We start from the raw sequence: 24,307 nt of genomic DNA, 5'->3' as shown, positions 1-24,307 counted from the left end.
TCTTGTTGTATGCTACGAACAAGGCATGCATGAGAAAGTTCCTGCAATCTTATTGGTTCTTAGCCGTGTAAATTCAGACGATAACAGGAATCATTGTGTGCGCGCCGATGCGATACTCTTTCGCGCTACTTGAACCAATCGGAGGCGTATAGCAACAACGGGACTGATTGAATCTAAGTCCTCTGTAATTCCTTGGAAAATGTAGGATTTATTTTGGTTAAGATTTGGTATAATATAATATTCTTTATTTGAATTGAAGTGTTTAATTATAAAAAATAAAGGTATTGGTTTTACGGAAAATAATGATGTCGCCCGTGTTATATATATGAGACGATGGATGCACGACAGTGGCTAAAAACAATACCTTTATTCTCTAATTGATGCTGTTTTTTGTCAGGGGGTGCCAAGTTGTGCTTATTACGTCCCTGGGATGAATGTAAATATATCGTCGATGGGCAGGAAATACCTCCAATATGCTGGTGGCCCTCGAACATGTTTAAAACAAAACTGTCAAGAAGGTACATAGGACGTTTTGAGTTAAACACACTCAGGGGCTAAAAACATATAGATACAGAGGACTTGAAATGTTTTTCCAACATGAAATACACATTTTTGCAGGGGCCTAATCAGTGGAGTAGCGTCAAAGGGCCACGGGGGCACGTGCCCCATTGATTTGAAAATTTAGAAACCCCATAAGAAAATGGTCGAAAAACGGATTGTGCGCCCAATCAGGCCCGTCCACCAATATAAATGGTCGGTGATCCCAATAGGATGACGCACGTTTCATCACTGGGCGTAATGATTGAATTGTTAACACACTGTTTCCAAAGAGTTATAATTACATTTTTTTTGCAAAGGAAACCAGGTTAATGATAGTACGGTGTGGCTTGCAAGATGAAAACATTATAGAAATGTTATGTGGTCGAAGAATACCGAATACATGCATACATTTAGCCGTGTTTGCAATGGCGGTGTGGCATGGATGGTTAGGTATGTGAATTATGCTACGTTAAATGCTATGCTAAATTATCAAACATGGACACCAGTATTGTGATACTGTTAAATAGACAATAGAAGATGTCCTTACAGTTTTTGAAGGCCAGAAATGTTCTCAGAATTTGTCTCAGAAGAAGAAATGGTATTATTTTTTTTTACTAAACCATATATCAGTATCAAATTTGTTCGATCTTTGGATCGACCGTTCATGCTGCTTCGATGCTATCAACTAATTAATCAGTATTATTAATGGTAAATTTGTATTGATCAATATAATTACATATAAAGATTACTATGTAATCACAATTAACAGTAGTCAAATAATTGATTTCCTAAATAATAAGGCTCGACCCTAGCATCAATAGTCGATAGAAAGATCGAACTAATTTGGTTCTGTTGCTAAATTCACAAAAACATTTATTGCTTTTGCCTAACCTTTTTCGACCACAAGAACCTCGTAACCTCTAAAAACCATGATTGTGCAAATATTCAAAATTGCAAAAGTTACGCGCCCGATCTTCGGAGATAAATATCTTTAGGGCCTAATTGTTATATATTAATTTGTTGTACAGTTTTTTTTATTATTGTGTGAATGTTACTTTTTTAATGGTAAGGCCTGGGTGCTCAATCTCGCCGATAAACTCTTCGGCGTGCCAACCCAAGCCGCAGACCCACGCCTATGCACATATGCTTAGAAATAAATTACTGTTGCGATATGTACTAACAAAGTGTGTGTCTTTTCGATGAAAAGCCATGTTCAGTCACCCGTTCATCGGCTTGATCGGCCCAACTCCTGCACTTCTCGCAACCGGCTTATAACACTTGACAACAATACCCTTACAAATTAGTGTCCTTGAGTGCGTTGATTCTTTACCGGATTATATCGGCTGATCCGCAAATTGCTCACGGTGAGTAAACTCAAGTAAGTACTACACTAAACATTAAAAGGTTTCGACTAATGAATGACAAACCGCAGAACAAGAAGATGGCAAGATGTTGATCCCCATAACTGCTCGCGATTTCGCAACCAGGGATATGGCTACACTCTATTAATTCGTCGGCGCACTGCGGCCTGAAACTACAAGCCGCAGGAGAACCATAGAAATGCTCCGAGACGCCGCAGAGTTTATCGTCGAGATTGAGCACCGGGGCCTAAATGGTAACGTAATCTTTTTATTGTCTCCAAATGACGTTTATTTCTACCCTACCTAACTCCTGCATTATTGCTGGGGGTGAGTTGCTTGAATTTTGGTCACAACGGAGTAACGAAGATTGACATCGCTCTTCAAGTACGGTATCTTTCAAGTCATGCTATGCCTGTGAAATCACACAAAAATGTGCCTCTTATCTCTGAATTATTTAAAACATGATCATTTCTCTTTTGTGGTAAAATAGGTAAAAGGATTGATTGTGACACAGTCTGGTTTAACCAGAACAAATGTCGACTGAAAATCATTAGTCGTAACCATGGTATTATTGGTGAAATCCTTATATCACCAGCATATGTGTTGGGATCAAGGAAAATCAGTCTAAAGTCGGGCATATTCAAAGGCATTTTTTAACTTGAGTGTATAAAGCATATGCAAAGCTACATTTTGCAGAAAAATCCATTGAAATTGATGAAAGTTTTCCAAAGATGTGAGCAGTTGAAGGAAAGAGAAGAAATTATTTGATAATATCACAAAATCAATATCTCCTACTTCAGACTAATTTTGCTTGATCACATCACATGTTTGATTTGATCTCAATGTTATGTATTATATTGTGTGGTTTTTTTTTGCTTCCTATATTTGCCGTATCTCAATCTTACAATAACACATTTGGTGTGATTGTATCAGACCATGTCACAATTGCATTCAAATATCACAGTTCTGGTGTCTAGTAAAACAATTTACGATACTATTTTGCGGTGTGATTCGTATACCTTTTGCAAAAAATGTTTGTTTCTTTATTTATATTAAGGTAAACTCCTGAACGAAAATTTGGAATAATTTTCAAGCATCGTTATTTCAGATTATTTGTGATAATTATGTTCATATCGTGTGGGTTATCAATGGGTAGCTACCGTAAAATGGAGTAACTTCGGTCAGCGGGGTAACTTTGGTCGGCCAAATATATTTTTTTAAATGGTCATATTTTCGTACAGCAATATTGTTTTTAGACATATTTGGTGTCATTTTGTTAAGAAATATATTTAGAAGAAATAATAATGTCCAATTTCCTCGAAGATTTTTGACCAAAAATGAGCATTTGTTTACATTTTTGTCAGAAAAATAAAAATCGATATTTGTGAGCAAGGATGTGTGCTTGATTAATTTTGCAAGGGGTCAAATGTCACAAAAAACAATAACTTGCCCATACACAGCGAAGATCAATTTTTTTGATTTTTTTCTTCATGGAATGTAATACTCTGACCAAAGTTGCCCCAAATGCGAGGTAACTTTGGTCAGGCTATTTATAACCCATAGGGCAACCTTACAAAATTATTAAAAAATCTTTTTCAACTTCATGGTGTAGAAGGGAACCCTAATATCATAAAAAAGAGATAATTAGAAATAAAATTGGTTTTGTTTGGAAGCAGTGGTTTAAAAACTCTGAAAAGTGCCCAAAGTTACCCCATTTTACGGTACTTTATTCTCTTTTACAATGACACCACACTTGAAACAATCACCTTGGTCCGAGTACACGTCTTGCGAATGTAGTGAGGTCTCAAACAGAATGTGCCAAATTTACCATGCTGTGGAGCAAGCTGCAATCCCATATCTTCACAATCTTGGAGCTAATGCAATTCTCAAAGATGACAATGCTCGCCCACAGAGCCACGGTCAACGACTACCTACAGAATAATGGAGAAGAGAAAATGGAATGGCATGCCTTCATGACCTCAACTCGATTGGACAATTGTGGGATCAGCTTGGTCTTGTTGTGTGTGCCAGAGTAGCCAATGCAACTACATTGACATTGACCATGTCGTTCATGGTGTCTTGCCATGAAAAGCAAAATACTGTAGCTATGAATTACAATGCGCTTTCGCGTAGTATCAAATTGATCAATAACTAGGTAAGGCCGGTTTCTCATCCTCGTTCATACTCATTCCACTGCAAATATAATTTTATGTAATCCAAATATTTTACAAATTTTGTATATTATATTTACAAAGAGGCCTACTGGCACTCAACTTGATGGTAGTATTAATGAAGATATAATTTAAAGATTAAATGAAGAGAGTGTATTGCAATTTCTTTATTATAGAGTAATTACCGGGTTGCCGAATCAGGCGTGGCATGACGAAGCAGTAATATAGAATTTTTTATACTTCATGTACAAAGATAAAAATATCGTGTATTAAATAATTTGAAATACCATCAGTGGCGTACCTGAGAGGGGGATGAGAGTAAATCCATGTTAAGGGACAGGGTCACTTTACTGACAAGCGAAACTGACAAGCAATACAAGCACATTACGTGGGCGGCGGCCAAAGGACCACATTTTGTCAAGTAAGCGCTCTATCCCTTGCCCACCTCATCACAGCTACCTCACTGACTACGCCACTTATGCATAGAGACGAATAACTATTAGTAATTTCGTGAAATCTAATGTTTTATCAATTGTAAATAAACAGGGAATAGGTGGCACCGCGAATGGAATGACATAGTATTAGGTTGTTTCTAGTATTCTGCATAGCAACCTCATTAAAATTCTATTGCTCTGTTTGTTCATGTTAAATCACTTTGTCGGTCAATCCCATTAGCCTTTGCGTGTAGACTTCTGATGTCATCATTTGACATCATGCTGATGAGCAAATCGTTAGCGAACATTGTTACCGCGCAATTCCAAAGCCTTAAAATGCGTAGTAACGATGTCACGCAGTCACTCATGGGTGTGACAACATTAGACAAAACACAAATGCTTAAGGGATTTACCAAAAAGTCGAATTGTATTTTAGGCATTAATTTCATTTTCTTGGCAGATTGCTTTCCCGGTTGGAAATTCGAGAATCCTTTGCAATCGATGCGGACATCCTCACGGAAATCTCTAAAATGGACCTTTTCTTTCATATCTACAAAGGGATCTTCAGACCTTGCCGGGTTCAATAGGGTTTGTCAGTCAAATATGGGATTTACAATGCAGGTATCAATTCACAAACCAAAATTATTGTATAATACAGACACTTAAAACAGCCCAATATCCGCATCATAATGCCGCTTCTCGGTATTATGTTAATTTTAGTTAGTCAATTTAACCTATTACGTTTCAAACCAATGGTTATAATCCAAGACAGAATTTGAATGACCAACTTGCGTCTGACGTCAGGGCAAATGCGCTGCGTGATTGGTTGCTGACCTGCGCAATACGGCATTTTTGGTCTGGTAGGCAAGATGTAATACGCAAACTAATTCGGTCCCATATTATAGGCTATAACATATAATTCACTTTTTGTGTAGAGCCCCCTATATCCCCCAAAGCCTTTGCAAATTTAACCAATAATACGTCATAGTTGATGCAAACATCGATTGGTCATTCACGTAGGGATGATATGCGCATCGGCGATGACGTAGATTCAATTTGAAAAGGCTTTCGGAAATAAGCCCAATCGGCATTGTAACTTCCGGTTTTTGAGAGCAGGGACACTTTGACCTCTGACATATGGGGGGAATTGCTGTAATTATTATTAATTAATTTACCATTGTTATAATGTTATCATTAAAATATCTAGATAACTAATTTTTAAAATGAACATGTTTTTTGGATTGTTTTCATTCTGGTAAAACATTTTAAATTACATTTTGTATGCACAAAAACCAATTTTTCTGAATTTTCCCGATAGGTCAGAGCCCAAAGTGTCCCTAAACTGCCACAGCTGTCCCACAATGCATTACTAATTTCAAATGCCGATTTGGATTATTACTGATTATTACAGATGAAAAATAATAAAACAAGGTAGTTATATAAAATATTTGTTTCTACGAAGAAGTCTTAACAAAATGTTAGTGGCGACGCAGTCGTCTGACATTAACAATAATGTATTTTAAATGTTGCAAGAGTGATTTTTTTGCACGTAATAAAAAGAAGTTTACTACAATATATGGAACATGGAAATGTTGTCAGAGTCCTTTTTTAGATTCTAAAAATACTGCAACAAAAAGGACAGTAATATTTAATTGTCAAATGCATATTTGGGACAGTACATCCATTAAAGAATTAAAATACACACAGAGAAGAGGCGGGATAGACGCAACAGCGTAAACGCAAAAATTCGAATATTTCACGCGAAATACAACATGGCGTTACTTACTTGAGATGAGACACATGCCATGTTAGGGTGTTTTATCAAAATTAAATGGCGACAGGTTCACTCTTTAGACTACTGCCCTCATTTGTCAACCTTCTGGATTGACGACTGAGAAAACTACGTGAAAAAAAGTGGCGGACTTTTGCAAGCAGATTCTGGTTGCACATGAATATTAAGCACGTTGCAAACTGTCACTAAAACTGCGCAGTTGTGTTCAAGACCGAGTCTGTTGTTTTTAGAACGTCAGAGCGTGATATTGTCACAATGGCGCAGTACACACGGCGCGGTACACGGGTGCCTCTAGTCAGTCGCGCTATGGCGCATTAACCAAAGTCGCAAGAGAATATTTTCATGAGTCCGCCACAATATGAACTGTAAGATAATCAGTTGTTAATTATTATGTTTACATCACCAGTGTATGACAAAAAGATCCATCGGTGCCTAACCAGACACCGACCGCGCTATAGAACCAAATAATATGAGATTGCTTAACTAATAGCACATGAGTAGAAGAGCAATTTGTCCTTACGTTGGGGTCTTTCTCTGATCTACTCTGAGAGTCTTCGAATGTCCTCGCACAGCTTTTTGTTACTAATGTGCTACTTCTAGTAGATGCTGTACACCACCCTAAGTATGTATATATATATTTAGTATATCCATTAAATTAGAATTCTGGAACAAGCCGTTTTTATTTTCTGGGAATTTAATCCACAGATTTATTCACAATATTTCGGCCCTTTTACCAAGCAGTGGACTTCGGGTATATATATAAATGCGCTTTTATAAATGCGCACGTGACATCTACAAGTCACCATACCGTGTTCAACGATGTAAGGTACCCGGATGTGCACAAATTCCACACGCAAAAGTACAGGCGAAAATGACAGGTTACATGAAAAATTGGTTTTGCAAAATAGTGGCATTGATTGCACAGGGCAAAATAATTTCTTTATTAAACATAAACTCTTTATTTGGATTTTCCATTACGAAAAAAAAAATTATGACGGAAAAGCTAGATATAGCTGATTTAAAAAGTTATATTTCATTATTTCCGTGCTAAATGGGCGTGGTAATTGATTCTTACTGGCATTAAGGTCAGAACTGGGTAGCTGCCGATGATGTTATTTGATAATGTTTGCACGTAGGGAACTTAGGTGGCTGTCATTTTCTTCAGAAGGAAGGGGTCATGGATTTATTTATTTGGGAGTCAAGATAAGTATCCCCCCGTAGTGCCGCCAATGAACATAACTCTGACCCTAATTTTAACTCTAATTATAACGTAAATTGAGGAAACTATAACTTTAGCCCTTTTCGGTATAATGACCCTCTCAAACTAATAGGCTAGATGTCCCCGCCCGACCTCCTCAACTCTGACTTACTCATTCGCTCGCAAATGGACAAAAAAAAACCAAATTCAAAATGTGTTTTTAAGCACCTTTTTGTGTCCCCCATGCTAAATCGGTAATCTGTACACCCTTTGTCACCCTTTGAAGTACAATTTAAAGTATAAACACGTAGATGACTGTACATGATCTAATCATCCCGGCTGGAAGATGTTGAGGAAGACTCGTATACTATACATCACGCTCATACATTATATGACAAAATGACGTACAATCACGTATGTGATGCATGGTTGAGGTTTATTCAGCTATTAAGTTAGATCTCGTCATACACATTATTGTCATGGTATTATATTGTAATTGTATACGTCAATTTTGTTCAGTTTGATTCAACCGGCTTATAAAGTTTTACTTTACACGGAAGGGGAAATTAATTTATGAGTGTAAAAGGGGGGGAAGGGGGGGACAAATAATATTTATAAAATTATAAGTAAGGCGGGAAAGAGAGAAACCCTGTTCTACGGGCGAACTGACCTTTCAAGTAGGGTTTGTCGGTCGGTTAGTATTTGAATTTTAAATAACCCAAAAAATCACAAAAATCTGTAAATAAAAATCAATTTGAGAAAATACAAAAAAAAAAATTGTCCTGAAATGTCCGAAATTTGGGGTCGGCATTCATTTGTACAGGAAAAATTTGTTTCCCAATTTGTTCAAAATAGAACAGGGTTTTCGTTTTTCGTCAAATAAATAAACAAGGTCACAATTGTAGCCACTCCTTCAATGGTCACCATTTCAGTGATTGACAGTGATGTAATGCAAATATGGCGCTGGCCATCTGGTCACGTGCGCATTTATAAAAGCGCATTTATATACAACCGAAGTCTACTGTCAAGTGTGCGCTGTGATCCGTGTACCTGAAAATAACCAAAGAAAAGGTTGTTGCGTGAAGCTGTGAATAAATCTGTGGATTAAATTCCCAGAAAATAAAAACGGTTTGTTCCAGAACTCTAATTTAATGGATCTCCTAAATACACTTTTCAAACCGACGCAGCCACAACTAACTATCCAATATTGTCAACAAATTATTGCAAGTAGCGGAATGTTTTAAAAGCAAAATTGTAATAATGTTGTAAAAGTTAACTTAATTGTTAAGGGTTTATGTACTTAGTTACACTATAATATTTACTTGAGAGTGTAATGTTTACATGATACATGATTCAAGCGGATCTTTATACATTCATACTACATTCATGTATACACTGCATTCTATAATGCTTGAAACTGTATATTTTATCAACTCCTGGTGTTAAACTTACGTGTGAAAATGAAGCTGCTGGTGTAAGATTTTCACAGGCTTCAACTTGGCCCATGGGCTTTTTTTGGATCAACCCTTTAGCTTTTCAAAGTAAAATAGTTCGCAAATGAAGGATTTTTTCTAACTCTCAAACGCACATAGTTGTGTTAGAATTTCCATTTTGATTTCACCATTTTTCACTCCGACTGAAATTATTTTCAAAATCAACGCGAGAAATCTGAGGCGAGCAGCATTGTGAATCGATATCCCTGAGACTACGTAAGAAAATTGTGGAAAAACTATAGTATTGACAGAACTTCAACCATGGATTTTTCATTACGAACCAACCTAGGTAAACAAACAAACAGACAGACAGACAGACAGACAGACAAAATGGACGACATTGGGAAACCATCTAATTTGCAATTGCAGGTTATCAAAGGAGCATATGTCCAAATTTCACTCAATTTTTTAAATCTCAACCATTCACCAGGGCACCCAATTGGGCTACTATATCGCTTGTTGAGTAATCCTTGCTTTCAATTCGAAAAGAACATGGGATGCCACAATGGAATTATCGATTATTTCTGCTGGTTGCTTTCGAAATAAAAGTACTGCCTTGGACGTTAATAGCAGTACGGTGGGATCAAATCGGAAATCTTCACATATACCCATACGATGTGCCTTATAGAGTTGGGGAAATCTTTCTTTAGCGAACTATATTAGTTTGAAACATCAGCTACCCCCGAAAAAAGCTCATGGGCGATGTTCAGGCCTACAGAAGTCGAAATTAAATAATTTCATGCTGAATTTTAACACTAAGGCATTATTCAAGCACTATATTTTTGTGTGGCATTACTAAAAAAATAGTGTGTTTTATTTGACCGAGAAAATTAATTGCACAGAAAAAGTATGTATCTCAGACTTTCACCACGACTATGCATAACAATAGATGATGGTAGGTAACGTTCTGAGTGTTTAATGCTCTGCCCGCTAGCCATAAGCTTCAACATAAAAAGTCCAAGTTTTGAAATATTTTCTCTAAATATCAAGAGCTATCTAAAGAACCACTGAATCAATACTAGGCTTGTTTGTACTCATTTTAATGCATATTTCATGTTGATTCCAAATATGGTAATGACAATTTACAATTCTGAAATTTGTGAAATTTGAAATTAAAAAAAATTTGTCGTCTGCAGTCGACACCCGCGGGGAGAGAGTTAACGTACTAGATACTTGGCAATGTTCGTGAACTTTTGTAGGTCAAGCCGTATAACCTTAACCATCCTACATACCTGTTAGTAATGCTAAGGCTGGGCAAACAAAAACATTTTGCGGAAGGCAGGCTTGTCAAAAATTACTCATGATTCCAGGAAAATACAGCGCTAGTAATAATTTGTTGGACGTTCTAACTGGTAAATATTAGTCTAATTTTAATGTGTTTACATTTGAGGGAAAATAGGCCAAAATATGCAATGGTTTCTTACCATTTATCATAAGCACACAGGTCTAAGACTTGGATAAGATTTAGCTCATAAGGGGCTGTGTATTAATTATGAGCCCCCGGGGGCTTAACATTTTCAAACAGCTCGCCTAAAATCGATTGCTCCCCTCCTCTCGGCAATCAGAAATTTGCATATCTAAGCGTTTCTGTACTGTTTTCCTAAGCCGTTTAGAGCGTTTTATTTAAAAGGCGCCCCATGAATGTGTGCCAAAAATCGCTTGTCCCCCTTCTTGGCTTGCCAAAAATTGCTTTCCACCCTTTCGGCTCGCCAAAAATGTCTTGCCCTCCCCCCAATTTTGGTGTGACGCGCGTTTTTCGCCTATTGGGAATAACTCCCCTCCGAAATAAAGGACCAACCACAGATATAGACGAATCCAACGAGCCAAGTCATGGTCAGGATTTGGTCGGCCATCTTTGGTTTCCCGCTAGCACCAACCTGGTGTTTCGAGCGCCCGATTGTGCAAATAAAGCCGCCTAACACCTAGAGAAGATGCAAAGACGAGGAGGGTTAATAGAATAATATATACAATAGAGGTAATCCTGTCGCATCTATTCACACATAGTCCTTTTGTTCATCCATTTGTACATCTATGAATAGATTCGACGGGATTACCTGCGGAATTATCTATTGTATTATTCTATTAACCCTCCTCGACCTTTTCTAGGTGTAAGGCGGCCTTTATTTGCACAACTGTTGGAACTGTATTGTATTGTGTTGTGAACTTCATTCTTTTGTGTACCTGTGTTTTCGCGGAAGGTGTAAAACGGGTGATGGAATGCAGTTTAAAATGTCCGCCAAGGCCGAATCATTTCACATTTTGGATGCATTCCCTCATTTCAAATATTTAGTTTTGGTTTCTCTTTGTTCAGAAACCAAAAATCAAGGGATTAAAAAGTAGAGCTGATCTGGTCTACAATCATAACACTATTATGCTGGGAGGACACAGTATAGGGTATATAACCAGAAGTATACAATAGCCTATTGTGCTAACATGATTATTATCATGATTGATATCGGAAATCTATCCCGCGGACGACAGCTGATGCTCTCTGTCGAAGGTAGGTGGCATATTACACTCACGAGTTCTAGGCCTAGAAATCATATACATGCGCGTATATTGAAGGATGGGGCGGGGTGGGGGATTTGTTTGTTTGTATGAAACATAAACGATGCATGGAGATGATTTGATTGTGAATTAGTTTATTATCCCCGGGAAGCACAACCCATACCTCTTTAAGAGGGGGCTCCCCTCCCTATATAACCACCTCTTCCCTAAATTACCCCTTTCCCCTCCTCCTCCCCTACATTCGATATCTTTATCTCGAGCTCTCCTCCCCCTTCTCTTTCACTTCCAATACTCTCTCTCATCTGTTTCTCTCTCTCCCGGCCCATACCCCCTTGCCCTCCAACCACCCCCCCCACCACCACACACACACACACCCACACACCCCCCCACCCACACAATCTCTTTTCCCCTCTATCTTCTACTTTTTGCAGTAAAAATTGCTTCAGTAAAAGTCATTAGGTTATTAGAGGTCATATAATGGCCTTCCATCGATTCTGGTACATGGGATTAAGGACATGAATCGATTTTGTTTATAGCACCTATACAATTACAATAGTGGCCCTTTTTGTAATGTCGAATGCAAATATTTCGATGGTCTATATTTTTTCACATGTGAATTAGCCTAGGCTTATTCGGTTTTGTAAACCACGTCTTTCAATGTAGATTACCATGCTCGATTTCTCTCCTCGTGAATATTGCACTGCGAAATTTAAACATTTCTTTTGTATACTTAGAGTAGGTAACTTCAAATCAAATAATTGTACGATTCACACCACTTATAAGAAACTGAAACCAAAACCGAAACTGACTGACACAAATGTTCGGTTTTAAACAAAAGGTAGAAACAATGAGTTCGATATCTTATGATTCAAGTGGTTAGGCAGGACAATAGGAAACCACGTGACCAAAACCAAAACCAAAACTAAAACTAAATATTTGAAATGAGGCATTGTAGCCGACGGGGATCAACTAAAGGTTGTTAGTCAGGTGTAGGAATGCGTGTATTTGGATTCGTCTATAGAGGAATCCAAATTCACGCATTCCTACACCTAACTAGCAGCCTTTAGGACTATGTATGAATAGATGCGGCGGGATTACCTGTGGAATTATCTCTATTGTATATATTATTCTATTAACCCTCCTCGTCTTTGCATCTTCTCTAGGTGTTAGGCGGCCTTATTTGCACAATGGCGCGCTCAAAACACCAGGTTGGTGCTAGCGGTGACCCGAAAATGGCCGACCAAATCCTGACCATGACTTGGCTCGTTGGATTCTTCTATAGGTTGTCTGATAACAAACCCAGGAAAGGAAGACAGAAGTTTTCAAAGATGTCAAAGGATTAAGAGATTTAATTCCAGTGATAAGGTCATGGCGTCGGCAGAATACATCACTAACGTAAGTGTATTTTTCTCTATTTTATAGGAGAAGCATTTTTGTGTTTTACGAGTTGGCTAACGTTTTTATCTGTAACCATTTGTCATTAAAAAAATGTAACTCACTTAGTTGCTTTCAATTATGAAATAAAATATTGTTGAAAAAAAAAAGAGTTATAAGGACAATATTGTAAGTGCATTTGGTGATTTTAGGGTGAATGCAACGCTAACGTTAGTCTTAAACTTAAACGCGATTTAAAATGCATTACCAGTGTTATTTTTTTTATATATTGATTGAATGGGTAAATAAAAAAAAAAAAAAAAAAAAAAATAAATAAATAAATAAATAAATAAATAAGACCCATTTTCTATTATTTTAGTCTTTATAATTACTATAAATTACTATAAAAATATAAAAATAGAATATTGTATGTACAGCCTGCAAATCTGCAACACCTCTGCAGCAGATTGCAACACTAACGTAAGTAGACTTACGTTTAAGTGTTGCATTTTAACATTTCAGATGCAGTTGAACAAAATGGCACTTACGTCATTTTGCACACTTAATCATCTAATGTTTAATTAATGAGGGATAGTACTTATATTTTATCTTAAAATGTGCATATTTATGTATTTGGTTTTTTTTTATGCCAAAATCACAATTTCGCCAAAAATGTCACTTACGTCAGTGTTGCATTATGCCGTATGTGGCTACCACAAAATAAATGATAAGCTGAAATTGTCACCAACGTCACGGTGGTGGAAATAGCAATCATTGAATACGTTATGTTATCACCACCATACCTTTGCCTAATTTGTTTTCAGTCAAACCAAGAGTGAGAGCTGTAAATCGTGACATTCGAGGAGGACCGGGTGCTTATTTAAATCTGATATGTAAAATTGAAGCACTACCAGCCGCCAAAGTTACATGGAGAGCTCACGATGGATATAATTATACAAGTAATGAGATAATTACAAATGGCAGATCAAGGTAAGCTGTGGCAACTGTTCTTTTTTACAAACACACTAAGAATTACACTCTACTAGAACAAAACAAGAAAAACAACATCAACAACTACAACAACAACATTAACAATAACAACAACAACAACAACAACAAAACTGTCTAATTCTGATCTGAAGGTCATTAGCCTACTTGCTGCGATGTTTGAATCATATCAAGTCAAAAGTCCACACACGCTAGACATTGTGTTTCAGCAAGTAGAAGAAGAAGACGAAGTCAAGAAGAAGAAGAAGAAGAAGAAGAAGAAGAAGTCACGAAGAAGAAGAAGAAGAAGAAGAAGATGATGAAGATGAAGATGAAGATGAAGATGAAGATGAAGATGATGATGATGATACTCAGAATTAGCATAGTACTCAGGACAATAATTGTCTCAATCCGGGTCTCAATAAAGTCTTGACAATAGGTTTGATTTGTGTGATAACTATGCTTAAATGAAGGACAGACCCTTAACATTGAGAAATTGCTACATCTAATCATTTAATATACATATTCCTGTCTTTTATTTTAATATTCAGGCTCATATTGATTTCTTTAGATCCAAGCCTAGACTATGGGAACTATACATGCGAGGCAAGTAACTTTCTTGGCAGCGTAACGACTCAAATAGAAGTTAATGGTACGTAGTATGTTCAGGGATTAGAATAAAATGATCAAAATAGCTGATACACGTTTAAACCACAAACATGCCTTGATACAGTCAAATACCATGAAATTAAGAATTCCAAAATTAGTTTTTTTATGGGAATGTCATCTTTAAATGCCTATATTTCATGTCTGGTGACCTGTCCAGGGTTTTGTTGGAGCAAAAAAACAAAAAAAACCAATCATCGATTTTACGTCAACAAACATTCGTAGAACTTAAACATTTTTGGAAATAGAATAGGAATAGATTAAATAACGTAGATATGTTACATTGAATATTCTACATCCACTCAAAAGTCTGTAGGGTCCTTTAAGGGATGGGGTATGAACGTTTGGACAGTATTCATTGTGGGACATTAGATCACATCAAACATATCGAATTGCATTCTGAATACGAAGAATGTCCTTCTGATATCAAATAATTTTGATTTTTTGAAATTTGCAATGTAATACACATTTTATGGCAAATGATTAAAATTGATATTTTGATATTTAACCGTACTCGAAGTAAACTTTATAAATCTGATAATATGTACTTAAAGTGTATGTAGGTGGGAGGAAAAGCCGACGATCAATTTTGACCTTTCGTATTGAAGATATGGATTTTTTCCCCAAAACACCAAACAAAGTTAGGTCTTTTTGGGGAAAAAATCCATATCTTCAATATGAAAGGTCAAAATTTTCAATTGATCGTCGGCTTTTCCTCCCAGCTACATACACTTTAAGAATATATCATTAGATTTATAATTTACTTCGAGGACTGTTATATATCAAAAATGTGAAAAATATCAAATTTTAATAATTTGTCATACAATTTGTATTATATCGTGAATTTCAAAAAATGAAAATTATTTGATATCAGAAAGACATTCTTCGTATTCAGAATGCAATTCGATATGTCTGATGTGCTCTCATGTTCCACAAAAAATACTGTCGAAACGCTCAAAACGCTCATTCCAGATCCCTTAAAGTGATTTTTGATTTCCTTTGTTTTGACGAATACATGTTTTTATCTAAAAGGAATAAGAGTGGGCTACATAACACTGAATTCAACATACTCTTTAAAGATCTGTCAATATTTATCGATTTTTGCTTACAGGCAGACCTATTGCGCCCAAAATATTAAGTCCTAGAACATCGACAAGAAAACATGCGTATACATTATGTTGGGAGCGCGGAAAACCAAAAGGACACAACTATATAGACGAGATACCTACCACAAGATATGTAGCAGAGTACCGTGGCGAATGGATTGAGGTAAGCAGTGTGCATGGTGCAAGGAGACCTGGAGCAAAGTGGAACACGGGCATGACGGACAAAACGAAAACCCTTTTTAGTTATGTATATATGCTGCCCTCTATTCAAGCTGATTCTTATAATTAGTTTGCTTTTTCGTTTTTCTTTAGGGCTGGTATCTAATTCTGAGATGGGATTTGTGTACACTAAAGATTAGCTAAGATTATAGCCTTCTTCTATTGGTATGAATTATTTTTTTTTTACTTCTTGTGGTGGAAATGTTTTTGATGTCTGCTAATTCGATTTGCAAGGAAAAGAAAGTATGTTTTGCCGTTTCAACGAAAGAAAACGATTGAGTAATGCCAAAGTTATGTTTGAATTAATTATGACTTAAAAAGTTATCATAGATTAGGCCTACACATATAAACATAAACTTGTTCAGCAATCAGCATATCAAAAAAATGACATGGTCAACAATTAGTAATTAGTGGGGAATGATCACTGGAACAAGGTCATATCAGTGGACTACTGAGCATAGCATGATGTTTGGTTGCCTGTGAGTGCATAATTGATATGTTGATAACAGATCTAATAATGTTGTAGAATCAAAATCTTCATTATATGGACCACATTGAAGTCAAAGTAATTATCTATCCTATCCTGTATCGTTTTATGGATAAAATTGACTCAAAATGTTATTGATGATATTATTGCTATCTTTAACATCAGTTTTGTCTTTTCAACGGGAAAAATCCGATGGAAAATAAAGTTTTTAAGGGCTAGCTATAATATTGAACAATATATCCCATATTTTGACATGCACTTATAGAAAATAAATAAATTATTGTCTTACTTTATAAATTATAAATACTGTAAAATGACACATAACTAAAGTGAGGCCACTTTCTATTTTTTTTATTTGATTCATAAAATTACATTCAACAAAATGATTGAAGACTGAGAAAACACATAGTGCAGACTATTACAGAATGGAGTAGGTAAGATGTCATGTCCATAGCTTTGCAGGAGTTTCGGACTAACAATCGACACATTCAAAAAATACAGTTTAAAAGTGAAGATTGTAGTGAATGATCAGTCCTTTATCATGTGCTTGCCACTATCTACTTTATAGTAAACTATACATTTGCGAAATAATATAAAATCATTTTAAAATAAAATGTGCATGTAAGTTGAGTTTACATAGCGAATTAACTAACAACTGCAGTGTATTTTTTGATTTTAATAATAAGCATGGGTAAAAAGCAGTAAAGACAAAATGCAGAACAATTTGGAGTAATGAATTAAAGAGTTGACAGGAGTTATAGGAGTTAATGTTTTTGCTGTTTCAGTGTGCATGTTCTCACCATTGATGGTTTGGTGAACTGTCATGTAACATGGATGTAAGCGTGATCCTAAAAATGCCTTTCACGGTGACCCAAACTATTTACAAGACCTCTTCTGCATTGAGGCTGGCCTTTCCTTTTAAAGGGAATTTTTATTAGGACTCCAAGTGTTGTTGGCGCAGGTCATGTGCAAAACAAACGGCCAATGGCGTAGCTAGGAGTTGTAACCCCCGGGAGCAAGGATACAGAATGTCGTCCCACCACAGATATTGGTCCCACCCTGATTCCTGAAGCAATTGTGCGCCGAGCACGTAGAAATTTGCACAAATACAAATGGTTATAGGCCTATCAAGTTGAATCTTGGTCTAAAACGGTCTTTAAAAAGGTTTTTTTTATTTTGAAATATCCGTGGAATACATCTAGGAGGCACTGAATTGGTCAGTTTACAACAGGCTACAACACTGTTGCAGTCATTTCAGAATGGGTTCATATGCACTTTCTATTAGAACCGTCAGATGTAACTTTCTAGTCACGTGGGTGTGGCTCCCCAGCAAACACAAACATTTGAAAAACGTTTAAACAGGTTATAATTATGTTGGGTTCTGGTGTTCGTAAAATCGTTTTAATAACTTTAAATGTCGGGTTATAGAAGGGCCATGAGAATGTTTTTAAACGTTTTGTTTTAAAATACAGTACACAAATATTTTACAAATGTTTTAAAAATGTTATTGTAAAATATTTTTGCACACATTTTTTTGCCAAATATTTTGTCAACATTTAAAATTAAATAACATGTTAGAATGTTTGCATTAAGTTATCATTAAATGTTTATGAATGTGAAAAAAATGTTTTATACCCTTTACATAACCCGACATTTAAACATTTTCTGGCAACTTTTTCTAACCTTTGCGAGTTATGTCGAAAACATTTTTAGTGTTTGCTGGGTCTTTGTGCATTGGACAATTAGCGTCACATTGCATCCTAAGGATAGAGAACTCTCATTGGTCAGTCCTGTATTCCTTATTTATAAATATATAGCAATTTATAAATTCTTGATAGATAGAACTGGAGGTTGTCATTATGGCTGGGCGCCAGTATGTCTGGAGATTTGACCTCTAGCACAGTGGGTGCCGGTGGTCTTCCTGTACTTTTCAATGGTAAGGCAGTTGACTTCAGCAACTTGTGGCTCAAAATTATGTGTGTTTGACCGAAAAAAAACCATTATAACGCTTTCGATAACTTTTCTCTTAAATTAGTTTGTCATAACATATGTAAGTTACAGGATCCCCTAATCGTCTAATCGGATTTTTGGCAGTAGTAATTTTTGTGAAAATTCATGAATACCGACATCTTGTTTTCCTATTCATTTGTATGGAGTGAATGCTTATAGGTACTCTTTGCTGATACGAGTTCTTGTAATGGCTGCGCCCATGTACCCCATGGAGAATTTATATATTACTATTTATAAATGAGGAAATACAGGACTGTTGGTTAAATTACCAAGAAATTAATTTAAGATAGGGAACTCTTGTTAGCTTCTCTGAACTTAATCATAACGTCGTAGCGGGGATGTTATGGGTTCGAGTGCCATCCACCATGATGGTGTCCGCAGCAAGTACTATACTATATTATGCATACTATAATATTCTTTGTATTCATCAGGTTAAAAGTGATTGTTATGACATCCCATTGCGTGTCGTTATACCAACACCTTCTGAGCAGAAGAAGTACTGTGAAACCCTGAGAGATCTTCGACCAAATACTACATATACTATATGGTTATATGGAGAAAACCAATATGGAAAGGGATTAAGAACCGAGTACAAAATTCGCACAGTAAATGGTAAGTATAGAATATTGTAACAAAGTCATTTTACTGACTCAAAAATCTTTTAGAATCTAAAACTTTCCTTAATAATAATCCCATCGTAAATAATTGTTCATTATGCTGAATGACGCAAGAACTGACAAGTGAATTATGCCAATCGTCTAGCGACCGTGGCTCGGAAAATAGATCAGCAATGTTGACCTCTAGTCATATAATACAGAATAGATGCAGACGAGGATGGCTTATAATAGTAGTTATAGGAGTATAACCATGGGTAATTTCCAGGCGGCGGATGACATGATCGAGCGGCAACTTGTAAAACCGCCCGGCCGTATGGCATTTTCCAATATAGTCGGTTAGTTTTGTGGGGTTCATTATCAAACACCAACATAGGCCTATTTGTTTGTGATATTTCAAACATTTTAAAATTTCAGAATAATCCCATTCAATTACACGGTTGACGATGAAAATTTACTGAATTTAGAGAATGCAATGCGGCCATCACCTGGGTAATTTCAGTATCCTGTCACATAACATAACATATATGGAGGTAGAATTTTGGATGACCTCGTACATTAACATGCATTTTATTTATCTGTACAAATAACAATATTATTATTTTATATTACAGAAGATATACCAATCACAACTCCAACAATACCAACACCCATCACAACGAATAAGCCTGGTTAGTATACCTTTTTAAAATAATTCTTTAAAAACCAGTGTCTAAAGGGCTAACACGTGTTGTGATCCGGCTATTCTGAAATTTGTGGAAAAATAATATCAAGGCGAGTGGGATGGCAGTAGTCATAGTGGTCTAGTCTTTGTCATTCAACTAAAAAACTGCACTACTTAATATTAATAGATTGATTAGTCAAATAACACCCCTACAGTGAGGCGTGAAAATTTGACTTCGTTCGTATGGACATTGAAGAGATTGCGATTGGCATCTTCGATACAAACGCACGGAGTAATACCGCTTTGTGGGTTTGAAATTGACAGTTTTGTATGGCGGGCACGCGGTTCATTGAACGTGACTAATTTTCCCTACGAATAAGTTTCATTTTGAAAATAAAGTCATGATAATCATATGAATCTACCTAAATAATTTTTGGTAAGAATAATATTCGTGAAGCACTGAAAAACATTATTTTAAGCGGCATGTTAGTTCTGGTTTAAAATCAAATTCAGATTTTTAGAGACCGCTAAGAAACCTGTATAGGCACCTTCTTGTGACGCTGGCCACATGCATTTGGAGTCACAAGAAGGCGGAACAACGTTTGCAAAATCGTTAATTGAGTATGTACAGCCTCGTGCTACACATAATACGTTATGAAAGCACGTATGAACGCACGTACCGCGTATAGAGCATCATCATCTCTCTAGTATATATGTGAGGCGCCGTGGACTTTAATTTCAGGTTCGAATCCCTGACCCTCTGGTTCTGATTGCTTTTTAGAGTCCGCTTATTAATTCCAATATTTTGTTTTCATTTATTTCAGGTGGAGCTGCGGCGGAGCAGAATAATATAGCAGGTGCAGCATGGAGAAGTTCCACAAGTTCTTTCTGTATCGTTTTAGTACTGCTACCAATTCTGTACTTGCACTTTGATTAGACTTAAAGTCACTTAAAGTAAAGTTATAATAACGTGATAGTCAGGAGTTATATATCAAAGATGGACGAAACGAAAAGCCTCCTATTATACTCACAGACTAAAATTATACCGCTATGGGCGGGTCAGTGACGTCAACGCGTTGTTTCACGCGCGTATCTATGCGTGCGTACGTAAGCGCGTTTTTTGAGTGAACGCCGGCGATTTTAAATCTGCGCCCAACGAAATGCCCACTGACGTGACTGGTTCACCAAGAGGAAAATGCACCCAATAATTTTTCCTTATTCGTTAAGAATTACATCAAATCATACATTAACATAATTTATTAATTTGCCAGGATTTTAGTTTCTATATTTTTGCACACTAGTTTTGTGGTACATGCGTGAGTGTACATCACATATATCGAATTGCATTCTGAATATGAGGAATTGCCTTTCTAATATCAAGTAATTTTGATATTGGCGATATAAAACACATCTTAAATAAAACAACTGCTTATTCCTAACATTTCAGTTAATTCCCATATCATGATTATGTGTATTATTACACTATTCCAGAGTCCATTGTGAATATAATTTCGTTCTGGTACACGAGATCATCAATCAAATTTGAAGATATTTTTGTTTAACGAATTAATCTGCATGAATTCTTTTAAACATTATGTTTCATTTTATTTCATTTCATTTCATTTCATTTCATTTCATTTCATTTCATTTCATTTCATTTCATTTCATTTCATTTCATTTCATTTCATTTCTTTTAATCAAAAAAGGCATCGTGGCCCTAAGGCCAAATTGAGCAATTTTTGCATTAATTAAAGGACATCAAAATATTACAAAATTACAAATACAAAATATATAAACAACAAATTTAAATTCAAATAATGCAAGATAAAAGATGAAAAATATTGCACATATAAAGCAAAAATGGATATTGCCACATATTAAAACATCAGCATGCAGGGGTGAGTTGGTGTGGGTGGAAAAAGGGTACACAGGTGAAGGGTGCATGAGTGCACACACCCCCATGCATTCAGATGCAGACACAACAGCATGCCCAGCACACATGGTCCCTTCACCTCTGAACACAAACAACATCCAACCACCACAGAAAACAGCCACCCACAACCCACACCTGCACAATATACTCACACACACATACCTAATTCACACCACAGCCACTGCCACACCACACATATCACTGAGCTCAAACATACTCCAAAAACACAAATACAAATAAAGAGATCATATATAAACTATATAAATGATAATGACACCTGCATACATGTAATACATCAAAACTGTTTAAAATCATTAAAAATGGCAAGTGCAAAAGGATAACTACTGATTCAATAAATTAATAGAATATGGCACTGGACTATTAGCAAACCTGGATGTTCTAACTGGAATTTTTGATATTTCATATATTAATATATGGAATTTTTGATATATGTAGTTAGAGGTTACCAGTGGAACAAAAATCTCAGCATCATTGAGAAAAGTGTGAACTGTTGATCACGAATGCCCCCTTTAACCACAAATTTCGCACTGGATATGTGTTACTGCTTGAGTAATTGCAGAATTATATGAATACCTTTACACTTAGTTTTATATACATTTCCGCCATATTACCATTTTTCACTTAAAAATATGTGGTGAAATTTTCCACACATTATACAGACCACCGTGCCTTTTTTCTATGCATATTGCATATATCATACAGTAAGATTTATTGGCATGTAAATAATTGCGCTAAAAATAGTGATATCATTTTATACTCACTTTTTGCTATTTTATGAATATGTAAAGATGAATACATAATAATATGCATAATGATATATTACACATAATATTAATACAGTAGTTGCTGATTCGCTACACTTCGCTTCCCTTTGATCAGGCGAATGATCTATCCCGCTTCTATGAGTTGTTGGGGACTGTTCACAAACACTTGTTAGGGGGTGGGGCTGAAGCAAAAAAATCATCGCGAAAATTTTTCGCCCCCCCTTTACAGACCTCAAAAATTTCAGGCCCCCCTTTTGACATTAAAATTATGGTTTCCCAGGAAAATATGTGGTAATTTTTTTCAGGGCCCCTTAGGAGGCCAAAAATTTCAGCCCCCTTTGCATCAGCCCCCCCTTTGCATCAGCCCCCAAACAAGTGTTTCTGAACGGTACTTTGATCTGTTACCATGCTCTCTTGTTTAACGATTGGTTTGCATTTTTCTTCTATGCACAAATTACGTGTGCCAGATTTACACCTAAATTTGTTCGTTTTGCGGAGTATTTCTCTGGTTGTTTCGTACTCCTCGTCGCTATCATTAAATTTTACTTTGGATGTATTGTAACAGATAATTAGCATATCTTACTCTAGAAACCAATATGACAGGACTGTATTGGTAATGTCCATGTCCCTCTAGTGAACATAATGCTAATCATGCACAGGACAATTGGGACGATGTGGAACAGATAATAGCAGTCCTTAGATTTTTGAGTTTTGAGTTATAACCCCTTAACGCCTCAAAGAGACCCGCGTCAGAAGTTTCTCGTGTATAATAACACTATGGTAAATCCGCCACATTGGTTAATCTTGCATTAAGACCAAATTAGTCTACCGCTATTATATAGTACAATATCGGACGATATTTGCGTGTTTTATTTTGGCGTGGTTAAATACAATCATAGGCGTTCTTAATTTTGTGTTATTTTTAGGTTTTATATGTGCTGATTAATATGCAAAAAAAAAAAAATAATCATATTAAAAAGAATTAAAAAAGGGGTTAAGGAGTAAGACTTTAAGCAAAATCAATTTCCCCAAATTTTACACAGATTTCAAAATCAAAATGTTATGCTTCAACTTAAAAACAGTGTATAGAGTTTCTGTTTCTATATTTATGTTGTTTTAAATTAAAAAAATGAAAAAGTAGTGTGATGGGACTACTTTTTGAAAAATATCTCAATTTGACAAATATAAGCATAATTTCCTCTTCAATTTGTGTTATACCCATTATGTAAAATCCAAGTTGATAAGAATCGCGCGCGGGATGAATTGGATGCTTGTAAATGTTGCCCATCAAAATGCATGTTGCATTTTCGGTCTGGTTTACAGGACGTAATACGCAAACTAGTTTTTTTTAAATCGGTTTCAGATTATAGGCCATATAATATATAATTCACCTTTTGTATATATCCCGAAAGTCTTTGCAAATTTAACAAATAATACGTCATAATTGATGCGCACATTGACGTAGTAATGATATATGCGCAACAACGATGACTTAATTTAAGTTAAACTTGAAAAGGTTTTCGGGAATTACAGATATAAAATAAAACAAAGTTACACGAACTATTCGTTTCAATGAAGAAGTCTTACCAAATGTCATTGGTGACGCAGTCGTCTCACATTAACAATGATGTATTTTAAATGTTGCAAGAGTGATTTGCTGCACGTAATAAAAAAAAGTTTACTACAATATATTGGACATAAAAAGGTTATCAGAGTCCTTTTTAATTGTGTCTGAAAATACTGTAACAAAACAAAAATACAAAATAGATTTTAAGGACAGTAAGATTTAATAGTCAAATGCATATTGTGACAGTACATCAATTAAACAATTACAATACACACTGAAGATAGATCTAGGCAAAAGGTTAGATAGAAAGATTAAATGAGGACACTAACATATTTGACGTCTGATCCCACTTACCCATCCCACTCACCCAATAGAACCACACTACTTCAAACATACCC

The 24,307-nt window shown here is 35.9% G+C and overlaps 1 protein-coding gene across 1 annotated transcript; it reads left to right on the top strand.

Annotated features, from left to right (window-relative positions):
- Window positions 1-3,793: 3,793 nt before the first annotated feature.
- On the top strand, window positions 3,794-22,665 carry LOC140169456 (neural cell adhesion molecule 2-like). The gene is made up of 7 exons (XM_072192716.1): window positions 3,794-3,899; window positions 13,696-13,861; window positions 14,410-14,510; window positions 15,636-15,793; window positions 18,778-18,958; window positions 19,575-19,631; window positions 20,449-22,665. The coding sequence occupies exons 1-7, from the start codon at window positions 3,794-3,796 to the stop codon at window positions 20,559-20,561; spliced, it is 882 nt and encodes a 293-aa protein (XP_072048817.1). The 3' UTR covers window positions 20,562-22,665.
- Window positions 22,666-24,307: the final 1,642 nt, after the last annotated feature.

Source organism: Amphiura filiformis, chromosome 14 (genome assembly GCF_039555335.1).
Source record: "Amphiura filiformis chromosome 14, Afil_fr2py, whole genome shotgun sequence".
NCBI classification, from domain to species: domain Eukaryota; kingdom Metazoa; phylum Echinodermata; class Ophiuroidea; order Amphilepidida; family Amphiuridae; genus Amphiura; species Amphiura filiformis.
This window is presented reverse-complemented; position numbering and strand designations above follow the sequence as displayed.

Coding starts and splice junctions, on each gene's coding strand:
- LOC140169456 (XM_072192716.1), top strand. CDS start 3,794: ATGACAATGCTCGCCCACAGAGCCACGGTCAACGACTACCTACAGAAT. Junction 18,959..19,574: donor CAAAATTCGCACAGTAAATG/GTAAGTATAGAA, acceptor TTTATATTACAG/AAGATATACCAATCACAACT. Junction 19,632..20,448: donor CATCACAACGAATAAGCCTG/GTTAGTATACCT, acceptor CATTTATTTCAG/GTGGAGCTGCGGCGGAGCAG.